The following is a 12,430-nucleotide window of genomic DNA, read 5'->3' as shown; positions in this document are numbered from 1 at the left end:
TATCAGCCCATCATGCAGTAACAGATCTGTGGCTGCTGCAGCCTCTCAGTGCTCCTGGACTCAGGAGAGGCTCACAAATATGGCAGCTCCTCTGGCTTGTACCTGTGGGACAATCCCCCTTTTTGCTGGGGGGATTTCCATCACTCACCTCAAGTTTTAAGGGAACATCAGGCACTGATGTGGCTGAAATGCTACAGAACCAAAATGGTATCACGTGTGGTACTGCATTTACCCTTTCCAAGGGAACAGCAGCAAGTACCAACCGAGCCAGTCAAAGGCCCAGAAAGCAGACAGCAAACAAAATAAAGAGAAGTTACCCTGAGGGTCCAAATTTTCTGAAGACCCCACTCTGTGTGTAGTCACCTGCACTCTGCTACATCCATATGTTCTCCTCATGAGCCAATTCTACAGATTGCCCTGGACTCTGTGACACCTCATTTTGTGTCTGTTTACCTTGCAGTTGTCTGTCGAATCTCCCGCTCCTCCTCTTCATTTATTCTGTGCAGAATGGATTCCAAGAAGGGAAGATGGAATGAAATGTACTGAGCCACCTACCAAGGAGAAGACAAGAAAGGCACTACTGACTGTGGTCACTGAGGAAAACCCCACGAGCTATGAGAAGTGAGGATATACATACATCACTGCTGATCTCTTCCATGTCCCCATCCATGAGAAAGAACTTGGCAACCTTCTCAGAGGGCCCCTGCAGCAGCCTGTGCAATAAGGGAACATCCCTACTCCTCAGCTGCTTCTTTTCTGGAATGTATAAGCAGTGTCACAAAACACAGAACATCCCACAGGGGCTCCATCTACCACCTGCAGTCATGAGCCTTTTTCCCTGACAAGGATCCCATACTGACTCGAGTGCAATGACCAGATACCTAACAGGTCCCTAACGTTGTGCCATTTGAAATACCTTCTCCCCCAGTTCCCTCCTATTCTCTCAGGTGTTCCCTTTAATAAAGATCAAATCTCCCTTTTCCTGGAAAAGTAAACTGCTATGGAAGTAACTGGAAAGTAAACTGCTATGGAAGTAACCTGTTTCCACTGACCAGTGAGTACTTTGAACTCAGCATATGCAATGCAAAGCTGTCAGCTGAAATACACACAATTATTCAGCTTTTCCTCTCCAGAGGAGACATCTCTGAAGGGTGCCTGAGAAGGCAAAATGCCACAGCACACACACAGTGCACAAACAAGGACAGAGGCCTGGCACAAGTCCTGTTACTCCAAGGGACACATTCCACACACACACAGAATGATCAGAGCTGAAGTGCTCAGGCAGCAGTGGCTGGCTTACCTCCAGACGCATGGATAACGTAAAGTGCAAAATCATGGGGGCTGTTTTCTATCTGTGAAAAAAAAAGAAATTCCATTCAGACTCACAGATATTCCCAGAACTTCCCTCTCAGCACATTTTCCCTGTGTGTCTCAGTTCAGAGATTTGGATCAAAGCCTGAGACAGGGATCCTGTCTGTACAAGAGTTAAAGATAGTGGCTCTGGACAAGACAGAAAGCTGTGCTGCCATGTTCACTGTCCTGTGCCAGGGACAGTGAAAACAGCACAGCTTTTGAACACTTACTTTGCAATGTATTCCCTACAACTCTACTCCCTGCTCTGTAATTCCCTTCCTTGTTACTCCTAGAAGTTGTTTTCCTTTCAAGACACTCACAAGCCTTACTAACCACACAAAGTAATTCTGCAGTAGTGAAGTCTCCAGACAAGTTAAATGGGAAGTTTAAGACCATTAAAGTATAAATTAAACACTAAGCAGCCATGGAAAATCAAGATATTTGAGAAATATGCAGCAGTAAGGGCAAAGCTACTTCTGACTATGTACGACATTGTTGGGGGAGATGGTTCCAAGGAAATTAAAAAAAAAAAAGTAGTTTCAGACAGCATGGCACTGGCCTTGAGCAGTACTTGTAGCTGTAACCTTCCCATCTTTCCACACGCCTGGCTCTCAGAGAAAGCCCGTCCCAGACAGGCGCTGGGATAATTGCTGCTGTTTTAGGCCAGCTGCAGTTCCCGGGGCTGTCTGTGGGAGGGCAGCACCGCCAGGATTAAAATTGTCCATCTGGGTTTTTTTACACTCCGCTCCACGCACTGTCCTCACCCAGCTATTCCACATCTTTCCCACAGTGCTGGAGGGAGTGCACATGGGAATGAACGCTTCCAGAACACGGCCACGCTTCCTCCTGCCAGCAGACTTACCTTAAACTTCCAAAGCAACTGCTCTATCACTTGTCTGGTCCTCATCTGGCTGTTGATTCTTATTTTGGTTTCTGACCCAAAAGCCGGAGTGAAAACTGATGTCTGGGAACAAGAACAGCCACACCACGGCCTGAGCCTGAGGCACACCTCACTGGGCAGGGCTCCCTGCCCCTCAGGTGACAAAGCCAAGCCTAAAATTTCCTACCTCGTGGTTGTAGAAGTGGCCATTGATGGAGAACCTGTGAGTTTCTACTTCTGTCCTGGTGATGGTGGGGAGCTTGGTCCTCCTGCGCACGGCCGTGGCATCGCTGCTGCTGCGGGGCAGGGTGGCACAGTCGAGCTCCTGCTCCCTCCTGGACCTGAGAGTGTGACTTTCATAGCATGGATAACCTGGACAGAAGAGAACCACACGTCCTGTGCAGCTGCCAGCACCCCCAGAGGAGGGAGGCTCTCAGTGAAGGGCTTCATTTACTGTTTACTATTTATTATTTTTGGGGTGGTGGAGGAGGAAAGGAACAAGGCAGAGGCATACGATGAGGAATAGGCTGCTTGCAGGGCTTGCAGTTTGCTGATTTGCTCCCTTGGGGATGATTTCTTGGATGAAAGCACAGCTCATTGCCACTGGCTGTTCACCAAGTCACCTGCACAGCCCTAAGCAGCCCTAGGTGGGTGTTTCCCCAGCTTGCAGGGACATGTGACACACAGCAAAGAGATTTCCCTTGGCTGGCAGGGAAGGGCTGATGTGTGAGAAGCCTCTTGCACTGTCACAGAACACAGAATTTTTGGTTAACCTGAGAGCACCAACACTAACTTTGCTCGAGGTCTGGCTGCTCCTCAGCAGATTTCAGTGCATCCCCGCTGATGTGATGGAGGTCATCAAACTCTCCCCAGCGAGTCATTCCCCTGAAAGACAAACACGGAGTTACCATTGACTGCTCCTCAGTAACTCCTCAGTGACTGCAGTTTATCCTGTGGCCAGGGGTTATGTCATACATTCCTATCCCTGCTCAACATACAGACTTCAGCATGGTCATTTTAGTTTAAGTCATAACAACTTCATATTAAAATACAGTATGACCAGGGATCCTAAATGTAACACATCCAATGTAAAACCTGTTGAACATCAACCAGGACACAACCTAAACAACTTGCAGTAATTCCTGATCTGTTTTACAGCAACATCCTAGATTAATCACACTCAGACTACCAGGCAGGCACACAAAACACACATATTGTTTTTTAATAGTTACAGAACAGAGTTACACAGGTTACACTTGTGCTGTCCAAACCAGCTGTGTATGAGAGCAGGAAGTTCCATCCAGCCTTTCAGATGTCAATATTTCCATAAATCATATTAACTCAAACTTATGCCCAAACTCTTCAGCATAAGGTCTTCCAGTTACTGCTCTGACTGTGAATAAACCAATTTGTAGTGCAATATTAAAAATGAATTTCATATGTATATGTATATATATATATATATATATATATATATATATATATATATATATATATATGTATTCCCAACAATATTCAGCTACCCTCAATTTACATGCCAAACAAGATCTTGGTTGTATTGTACACATTTACCAAGTTCCTTTAAGATCAGACAGCCAAGCTGCCCTGCATACCTTAAAGCATGTCAGGGCAGCCCCACGTTTCTGGGATCATGAGTGAATGTTTACTTTAGCATACAGATTTCCACCAGCCAGAAGTTTTTTAAGAAGTGCCCTACAGGCCACGTGCACCCCACACCAGCAGACCTGGTCAAGGTAAACTGAGAGCCAGATTTGCCTAAAACTCAGGTTCTTTCCTAGTTACTCCTGTCAAAATTCATCCCTGAATTTCAGCAGCCAGAGATGGGGAAGAAGACTTTACTGGAACTCCACAGCTGCAAAGGTGGCAGAATTAAATCCCCAGTTCAGTTCCAACATGCCTCACATGCAAGCTAGGACATTAAGTCATTAGAAAAATAAACTCTGCAATACTCAATTTATCAGGGAGTCATTCAGGGTGAACATGGGCTCTGCCTCTGTATTACAAGATTCAGAATCAGCTCATCAAATTCACCAAGGCTGGGGAAACAGTGTTCAAAACAAAGGAAAAGTACACTGAGTACTTGTATCAGCTGAGCACAACACACTGGGGTATAAAATGTCATTTTATGGAACAGCTGGTCTGTAAGTATTTTAAGGGGTTTTTAGACCAAATTTTGCACAGACAAAGCCAGTATCTATTGCCTGACTTGAACTTCACCTGAGCAGCAATGGTTGCAGACCTCACATACCTGTAAGCTGGGACAGACAATCCCTCAGCACTTACCCACCAGATTCTGGCTTCATGCTCCAGTGTGTGCACCAACACGAGACCTCTCAGGGGCTACCAGTATCAGGTGCACATGGAAACACAGGGGGATTGTTTGGCTCTTTTCCTATACATTTATATACATCAATTTCCCAGTCCTTGTATAGGAATTGTCAGTTCCCATGAAAAGAGCAGCCTCCTTCCAGCTCCTCAGCCTGAGGGCCAAACAAAGGTGCTACAAACACACACCTTCCTGCCCAGCAGAGACTGTTCAAAGGCTCTGCTGTCCAGCAACCACCACGGCCTTTGGGGAATCTGGGATATCCAGGGCAGCCAGCCACAGCCACTCACTGAAGGCACAACACGAGCCATCTTGCAATGCTAGCCTCCCTAGGGAAGTCCATCCATTACCTTTTACTGGGGAAAAAGCCCACATTCTCTGTTGACTTCAGGGTTACAAAAGAGAGTATCTGCTTCTCATCCTGAATCTTTAATCTGATAGGATGCCGCACGCCCCAGAATATTGACAGGATTCCTTCAATGAAGGGGGTGCTTCCTTCTTGCTGGAGAAAAACAGGGAAATAGTCAGTGCTGCATAATAATGGAGTAAAAATAATCAACTAATAATAATCTGTCTCCCCTCAAAGTAACAGGACTACAATGAAATTACTGAGGCTGACACAGCCCTGGAACAGATTACCTGGAGAATGTGTAACCTCAGTTTTGAGCAATTTCCAAAACAGCCAAAGCTGCAGGCTGACCTGATCAGTTCAGGAAACCAGTTCTGGTTTATTACATTAGATGGAACCTGTCGTGCAATAACAACACCACAGCGAGTGGAGCTGGAGTCCAGTGCTGTGAGGAGAAGAGAGCACTAATTTGTGATGTCCAGATTAGTGGAGTTTCTCACCCCTAAATCCTTACCTGATTACATGTCAGTTGCAGATTCTCTTGATCTGAATAGTAAGAGTTATAATTCTTCAGAAGAGAATTGAGCTGCTCTCTAGAATGAAGATCACAATGAAAAAGAAATGTTTTTAACATCTCTGTAAAATGCAGGTGGTATGTGGCAGGGTAACACCCTGTAACTGTGCTACCCACTGCACCCTTGTATAGGTTTATTAATGATCCATACATCATTTTCTGAGAGAAAAGTTTTGCCAGGCTACTGGGTTGCTCATAAGTTGCTCCTTTAAAGACCCAGAGGAAATTAATTAGTCAGCCTCACATGATGTTAATAACACTGCCCCAGCATAGCTCGTACTTTGCACCTCTGTAGCAGTCATGAGGGGGAAGCAAACAGAACAACATCCACATGCACCAGTGCTGCAGGTTGCTTTAACTAGGCTGCACTTGGTTTTCCCTGCATGCTGGCTTCCATTTAGTCCTCATATTGCTGCAGATACTTTTCCTGTCTCCAAACATCTGCAGGATGTCTAACATTTCTATTTCCCTCTGCCTGAAACAAAACAGCTTTGCACCATGTCTTTGCTGAGAGGAGAAAGGAAGGAGATGAGGAGAACCTCTGCCAAGAACGAGGAGCCACGGAGACAAAGCCAGCTGCAGCTCAGGCTATGGAGGGCTGAGCAATGACAGAATTATTGAAATGCATTTAGAGGCCATGAGAATGAAACACTGTTCCCCACACCATTTAAAGATGGCTCAGACTGTAATTCAAGCAAGCAATTCCCAGCAGCAGAGGTGGTTAACCATGGGGAACAACTGCATGGAAGTGTACAAATCCTTCCTTGTGGACTAAGGACTACAATGGTTTCATGTCCTGCCTCGCAGTGAGGTGTGAGGACACTGAGTTTGTTTCCAAATACTGCCTGTTATTTCCATGTTGTGGGAGCTGTTGGAACAGCAGGCCCACAGGTGGAACACACAGCACCTGCAAACTCTGCAGCACACATTCCTCAGAGAGCTGCTGGAGCTGTTCACAACTCATGTACCTTCAGAAATACTATTACAACTCCTCCACCAGTTTAAAATGAAGAAGTGCCTCAGAGAACTGGCAGCCCAGCATGGGGACAGGCCCCAGGAATGTGGCTTTCCCCTGGGCCCAGGTGTGCACACACCAGAGAGGAACCAGGGACAGCCAGGGGGGCAGGTACACATCCAGGCTGTGCCTGGCGGAGAGGGCCGTGCAGAGATGAACATGGAGAGCTTTCCCTGGCACACCTATCCCTCTCTCTCCACTTAATAAACAGGACAGTGTCCTGTTGCTTCAGAGAGCCTTTTCCCATGGTGAGAAGGGAAGAGATCAACTGGGCTTTTACCTAGCAGGTAACATGAGGACAGGGGCTGCAGCACTAAACTCAGGGTTCATTGCATTCCCTGCTAATTCTGTGGATGTAAATTATTTATTTTACATTATTGCAATCCCACACACAAAAAATATTTTTAACTAGCTTTATCAACTGGATTCTAAACAAGGATTCTCAACATTAACTTACTTTGTTCTTTAATCCTCAGAATACTGAGGTGGCAAAAGCCCTTCCTTGCACTGGGTTGAGACAGCTCATTCCAGGTTCTTTGTGTCTCTGTGAGGGACCACATTCAGGCCATCCCACCAAAAGGGAATGCAAGGAGGTTTGGATGTGAATCAGAAGCAAGCCCAGCTCTGATCACAGAACTGGCTACAGACAAGCAAGATGAAGCACGCCTTGGCCTCGTACACAGGCAAGCTCCAGATGCAGCTCAGGATTACCAGGCAAGTAGGAGATAGATCTGCAGTTCTGTCTGACAGATGTTGTGACAGACCTGCTGATCCTGCTCCAGAGGTGCTTCAAACTCAAGTCTCTGCACTTCACAGCATTTGGCAATCACTTTATTGACAGCTGTTATCTCACAGGTTTTTTCCAAGTAGGAAGTTGGGAAGGTGAGCTTCCTGAAGATGGATTAGAAATACTTAAGGACTTGGGGCACACTCTGAGACTCACCTATTACTCTTAGTCTATGTTGACTGCAAAGGCAAATAAAATCATAGACTAACAGCAGTTAGTGGTCTGGTAAGGGTCATCTCTGAAGCAGATTCTGTTTCTCAGACCAAGCCCTCAAGATTTCCACAGAGTTTCTTGCCTTGTCTAGAAAAACTTGCCATTACCTTCCTCAGAAGTTTGCATAAGTAGATCTTTCAGGTTTCAGCCTTGCATTAGTGCAACCAACAGTGACAAACCACACAAGCAATTAGAAAAGCCCTGAGGGAGAGATTACCAGCAGCTCACTCTGACTTGTTTGTCCTTTGTAGTAGAAACATAAGAGAAAAAAAACCATTTTCCTTCTTTTTGCCCCAGAAGGGAATACGTGCACCAGCCTAGTTCCAGGAGTGGCCTTACTCTAACACATCTTCCTCCTGCTCTAAACTAGAGACAGATGCCATCTCTGCTGAGTTTGGTGTCTGGAAAATCAGCAGCTGTTGTGACAACAGCCAAACACAGCCATTAACAGAAACCAAAGCCAAGTAACTGGCAGAACAACTCAGCCCAAAAACATAACATGCTCTGCAGATTCACCACTTTATCCAGTAGCAAAAGCAGGATACAAAGGAGCTGCAAGGTCAGGTGCCCCAGTGGTGAACCACAACAGAGCCCAGGCTGCTCTCTGGAAACACCAACCCAGGACAGCTCACCTGTGCTCTCTCCTGCCCAAGCCCTACACACAATCCCTGAATATTTATGGCAGTTTTGCTGGAGAGGCAGCAGTTCAGCCAGCCAAATCATCCCACAACCTTTGGTCAGCCTTTTGATCCAGCCATTGTGCAATTCTCAAACAGCAAGCTTGCCCCATCAGCAAGATTGCAGGATAGAACTGGAAGAGAAGCAGTGTAACAGCAGATTCAAGGTAGAGATGAGGGATGACAGTCTGGAAATTGCATTGGAAGCAAGCCTGAGTGCATATGGAATGTCAGTTGTTCTTGAAACACTTATTTCCCTTGATGCAAGGTGAAGAAAATTTAAACCATGGCTGTCATGCAGAAAGGTCTCAACTGGGATGCACATTTCACCACATGAACAGGCAAGTACATAGAGGAATAAAGCCCCAGAGACTCTGGTTCACCTGGTACATTTCCAAAGGCTTCTGCATGCCAAGTTCACACACATGAATTACCTCTGACACAAAAGCACTGCATCCCAAATTAACAGCAGCATAAAGGGAACAACTCTTGAAGAGAAAGGGAATGATGCATCTGCTGCCTGTGTGCCCTGGGCAAAGCCCTGACAGCCTTCCTTGGAAAGGGAGAAACCAGCATTGCCTAGGCCACACAGGAAAGCATCAGGAGTCAGAACAAATCTCTCCTGCAGCACAATAAATTCCATTGCAGACCCATCCCTGGCTGAGTCCACAGGCAGTTTCTTTCCCATGGGAGGACTAAGAGCCATGGAAATGAAGAGAGAAGAGAGAAGAGAGGCTCCTTCCAGCTCCTGCACTCTTGTCACCAGACAAAAACAATTCCCTAAGAAAGGGGATGGAGCTAAAGGCCAGGTGGCTCAGAGTTTGGGGCAGCAGTAGGAAAAATTCCTCCCAGGGAGACTGAACTGTGGAAAAGCATCCCACAAATGACAGTTAGGCTGCAATTCTGAGCTTTTTCTACAAGTAGGTGAAAGAGACACTTCCTCTGACCACAGCAGAGAGCTAGCAGCCTAAAAGTCTTTCTGCACAGACACCCTGCCATCCAGGGCTGCCAAACCCCAGGCTGCAGACAAGCTGAGCTCAACTCTGGAACTTAGGGTCAATTCCAACAGATCTCCAGGACAAGAAGGCCTTCTTCCCTAACTTGTAATTTTATTTCAGAATCCTCTAGAAGGGCTGCTCTCCTTAAGGAACAAATCCCACAGACTCTAAGGCTTAATGCTCTGTTCTTTTGATTCCATGTGAAGGCCAGCTCTGCTCTGTAGACAGCTTAAGCTAAGTGGTAGGGATTGCTGTGGCTACAGACTCAGCTGTCTACAGGATCCCCTGTCAAGGAATACATGTGGAATCACTTGAAAGAAAGCAGCAAACTCATTAAATATTCAGGGCTTTAATAATTTACCTGGTTATGAACTTCTCTTCATTGATGAAAACAGAAGGCAGATGCTGTGCCTTCATAGTCACTTTCTTCATTTACTCAGAAGAGATGAATCTAATCAAAAGGGGAAAAAAAAGTAAATACATCCACTACTGCTACTACAAAAGATGGAATAGTAATCAAGCACAAAGCTTTACTTGGCTAAGTGACACAGGCTGGGACAATCAAGCTGAGGGCTCACTACATCATATTTTGACTACTTCATACTTAGCCTTAATACCCAAGTATTTCCCACTCCTAGTAAAAAAAGCCATAAGCCATTCCCATCAAGTTTATAACAGCACCTTAAATCCCAAGCACTACATCTACCAGGACTTTCTCAAGCAGTTTTAGGATTTGTTCAACTCCAGGATTATGCTTGAGTTGTTAGCAGTCTGAGATACTGGCCAGGATCCATGTGTCTACTATGGACAGAGCATGACCCAGGGACAGCAAAACACACTGTGACTCTGACAACCACCCCATCCAGATTCCTAAAACTAGGCAAGGGAAGGAGTGGTGATGGTTAGCAGTGTCCTGCAGCACACAAAGAAAGCAAAGAGAGAACAAGACAGTCATTTCAGGGAGGTAGCAGTACAATTTACAGGTTTCCACACTGGGATTCAAGCCTGTTATGCAGGCAACGAGCCAGAGCCATGAGACTTCAACAATGCATTCCTCAATAAACTTAATTATGGAGTCTAGGCTCTTTCCTTCACCCTCAGGTACTAGGATAAAAGGAAGACTGAGGAGTTAACTGAACAAGTGGCATCACACATGGCTGGGGAAAAAAACCTCAGAGAATCCCATGAAAAGCAGTAACACCTCCAAAGACTGCACTGGAAATTCATCATTCCACTTCCATTTCTCTCATTTGGGTATGATGACAAAGGAATTTGACTCACAGCACTCGATGTCCATTGTCCCTTATGCCAGGGGATTGACTTGAATCTGATTTCAGACTGCAATGGATAGGGCCTGGTCAAAGATGTCTGAAAAGTGGTAGATTGTCTATAGTCCCCATGACAAGCAGCCTTCCAAAAACGGATTTAGGGAACATTCAACCTTGAACAGATCATGACTGGGCGAAGAGTAAACACCTCACCTCTGTGTACTGCACTACTGAGCTGCTTTTTTAGATGCCACCTATTTTCCAAAATCATAGATAAATAGTTTCTAAAAAACAACATATGTGGACAAGTGAGAAGTTTTGCATATAAAACACATGACCTTCACCCTACAAAATATATAGGAAGTAATTTCATAACCCCTAAAACCAGGGTGCACTACCAAAATGAGCTTTACCTGAGCAGCTGGTGTTTATAGCAGTGCTTTGTCAGGAGCTCACTGAAAGGAGGAGCAGTCCCTTTGTCCTTTGGGTGACATCCATCAAGACAAAAACATACCTGCAAGCCAAAAAAGCCCAGGAACTTCTGTACAGACATGAGTTTGTGTGTGAGGAATACACTGCTGTATACCACTGCTTGGGTTTTTCCTCCGAAATGACTTCAGTAACCACTGGCCACACCTTGAAATCTGATTTTATGGGATTTACCAAAGACCTCTAAGTGAAGCAGCTGCCTGTGTCAGTGTAATTTCAAGACTTTTTTACAGGATGCAGAGGAGTTTATGTACTTTGGCACCTGAATAACTGAATGTACACCTCAGCTTCCTGGCACTCGTCAGGAAACAACATGTTAAGAGTAGTGGATGGCCAAGTCACCTCTATTAACTGTAGAGCAGTGACACTGGAGAGCTCCAGCACTGCTTCACTGCTTGTAGCTGCACTCTTTTCTACACTGTTTGGCCTTAAAATGATTCATCTGAAGGAAAAAGCTGATCTCTGCACATAGAGAGAAGTGACCTTTACACACATACACAAGAGAGATGAACACTGTGTTTTGCTACGCACTGGATGGCTAGTAAATTATTTGCCTATTAAATTATTTGCCTTAAGCACCCCAAACAGATTTTAAATCAGCCAGGTGCCATTAAAATGCTGAAAATAAAGCTAACTGGAAGAGTGGGTAGTGATGGGGACAATTCTTCACCAAAGCCTTTCTCTCCCTCACAGCTGCAATATCCAGGACAGAGCCTTCTCTGCTGTTGCTGGGGGAGAAGCACAACTCTCACTGTTCTCCTCAGTTATGTGACTTGCTGTGCTTATCAGCCTTGCACCAAACACTTCCACAGCACCAGCTCACTGCAGAGGTGAACCTCCTCTCCCTGGACCCTTCCCATGGGCACATTCTGGCTTATTTTTAGCCAAGACCCAAACCTGTGGGCTGCCATGGCGCAGTGCCTTCCCCAGCATCAGTACGTGACACGACAGATGCCAGGATGTTTGCACTGGCACTCCCTAAACCCACAAAGCTGGGACATTTCCCATCACCTCCTGCTATCCTGCTGCTTTCCATGCCACTTCCCTGCAGTCCTTTTGAGGAAGCAAACAGAAGTGAAATGCCTTTTCCACTGCTCCCTTTGATTTGAACTAACCAAACCATGCTGATTTTCCAGCCACTCCAGCCATATCTGCCTGTGCCATTTATCCAAAGCCATCACTTGACTTACTTGGTATCACACAGGTGTCTTTACCATTATGTTAAACTGGATTAGAAGGGTAGAATTTCCTCAGGTAGGTTAGGAAAGTGGGATCTTGGCTGGACTAAACTGCTGGCCTGAGACTTAGCCAAGTAGAAACCTAATGCTTGGAGGAAGACTGACTGAAGCCTGAAATATGTAGTGAAGGAAAGAAAGGAAAGCAAAGGGAAAGTCAGGAGGACATGAAAACTGGGGGAGCTGCAAACTGAGCATCTCTTGAAGAGGACTGCAACTATTGGAGGAGTCTAGGAAAAGCAAAG

At 45.7% G+C, this 12,430-nt stretch overlaps 1 protein-coding gene across 2 annotated transcripts in view; it reads right to left on the bottom strand.

The window, feature by feature from the left end:
- Nucleotides 1–12,430, bottom strand: part of LOC118686377 (ras association domain-containing protein 6-like) — a 59,626-nt gene that overhangs the window by 1,180 nt on the left and 46,016 nt on the right. The window contains exons 4-12 of one of the 2 annotated variants that reach the window (XM_054514670.1): nucleotides 9,555–9,644; nucleotides 5,444–5,522; nucleotides 4,931–5,082; nucleotides 3,027–3,118; nucleotides 2,421–2,605; nucleotides 2,216–2,317; nucleotides 1,301–1,352; nucleotides 638–756; nucleotides 454–551 (exon numbers count right to left, since the gene is read on the bottom strand). In XM_054514670.1, coding sequence (XP_054370645.1) covers nucleotides 454–551; nucleotides 638–756; nucleotides 1,301–1,352; nucleotides 2,216–2,317; nucleotides 2,421–2,605; nucleotides 3,027–3,118; nucleotides 4,931–5,082; nucleotides 5,444–5,522; nucleotides 9,555–9,625 — 950 coding nt within the window. In that variant the 5' untranslated portion in view covers nucleotides 9,626–9,644. Of the gene's footprint in view, nucleotides 1–453; nucleotides 552–637; nucleotides 757–1,300; nucleotides 1,353–2,215; nucleotides 2,318–2,420; nucleotides 2,606–3,026; nucleotides 3,119–4,930; nucleotides 5,083–5,443; nucleotides 5,523–9,554; nucleotides 9,940–12,430 lie in introns of those variants that run through there. The other variant, XM_036382581.1, reaches the window with a different exon arrangement.

Source organism: Molothrus ater, chromosome 4, assembly GCF_012460135.2.
Source record: "Molothrus ater isolate BHLD 08-10-18 breed brown headed cowbird chromosome 4, BPBGC_Mater_1.1, whole genome shotgun sequence".
NCBI lineage: Eukaryota > Metazoa > Chordata > Aves > Passeriformes > Icteridae > Molothrus > Molothrus ater.
This window is presented reverse-complemented; position numbering and strand designations above follow the sequence as displayed.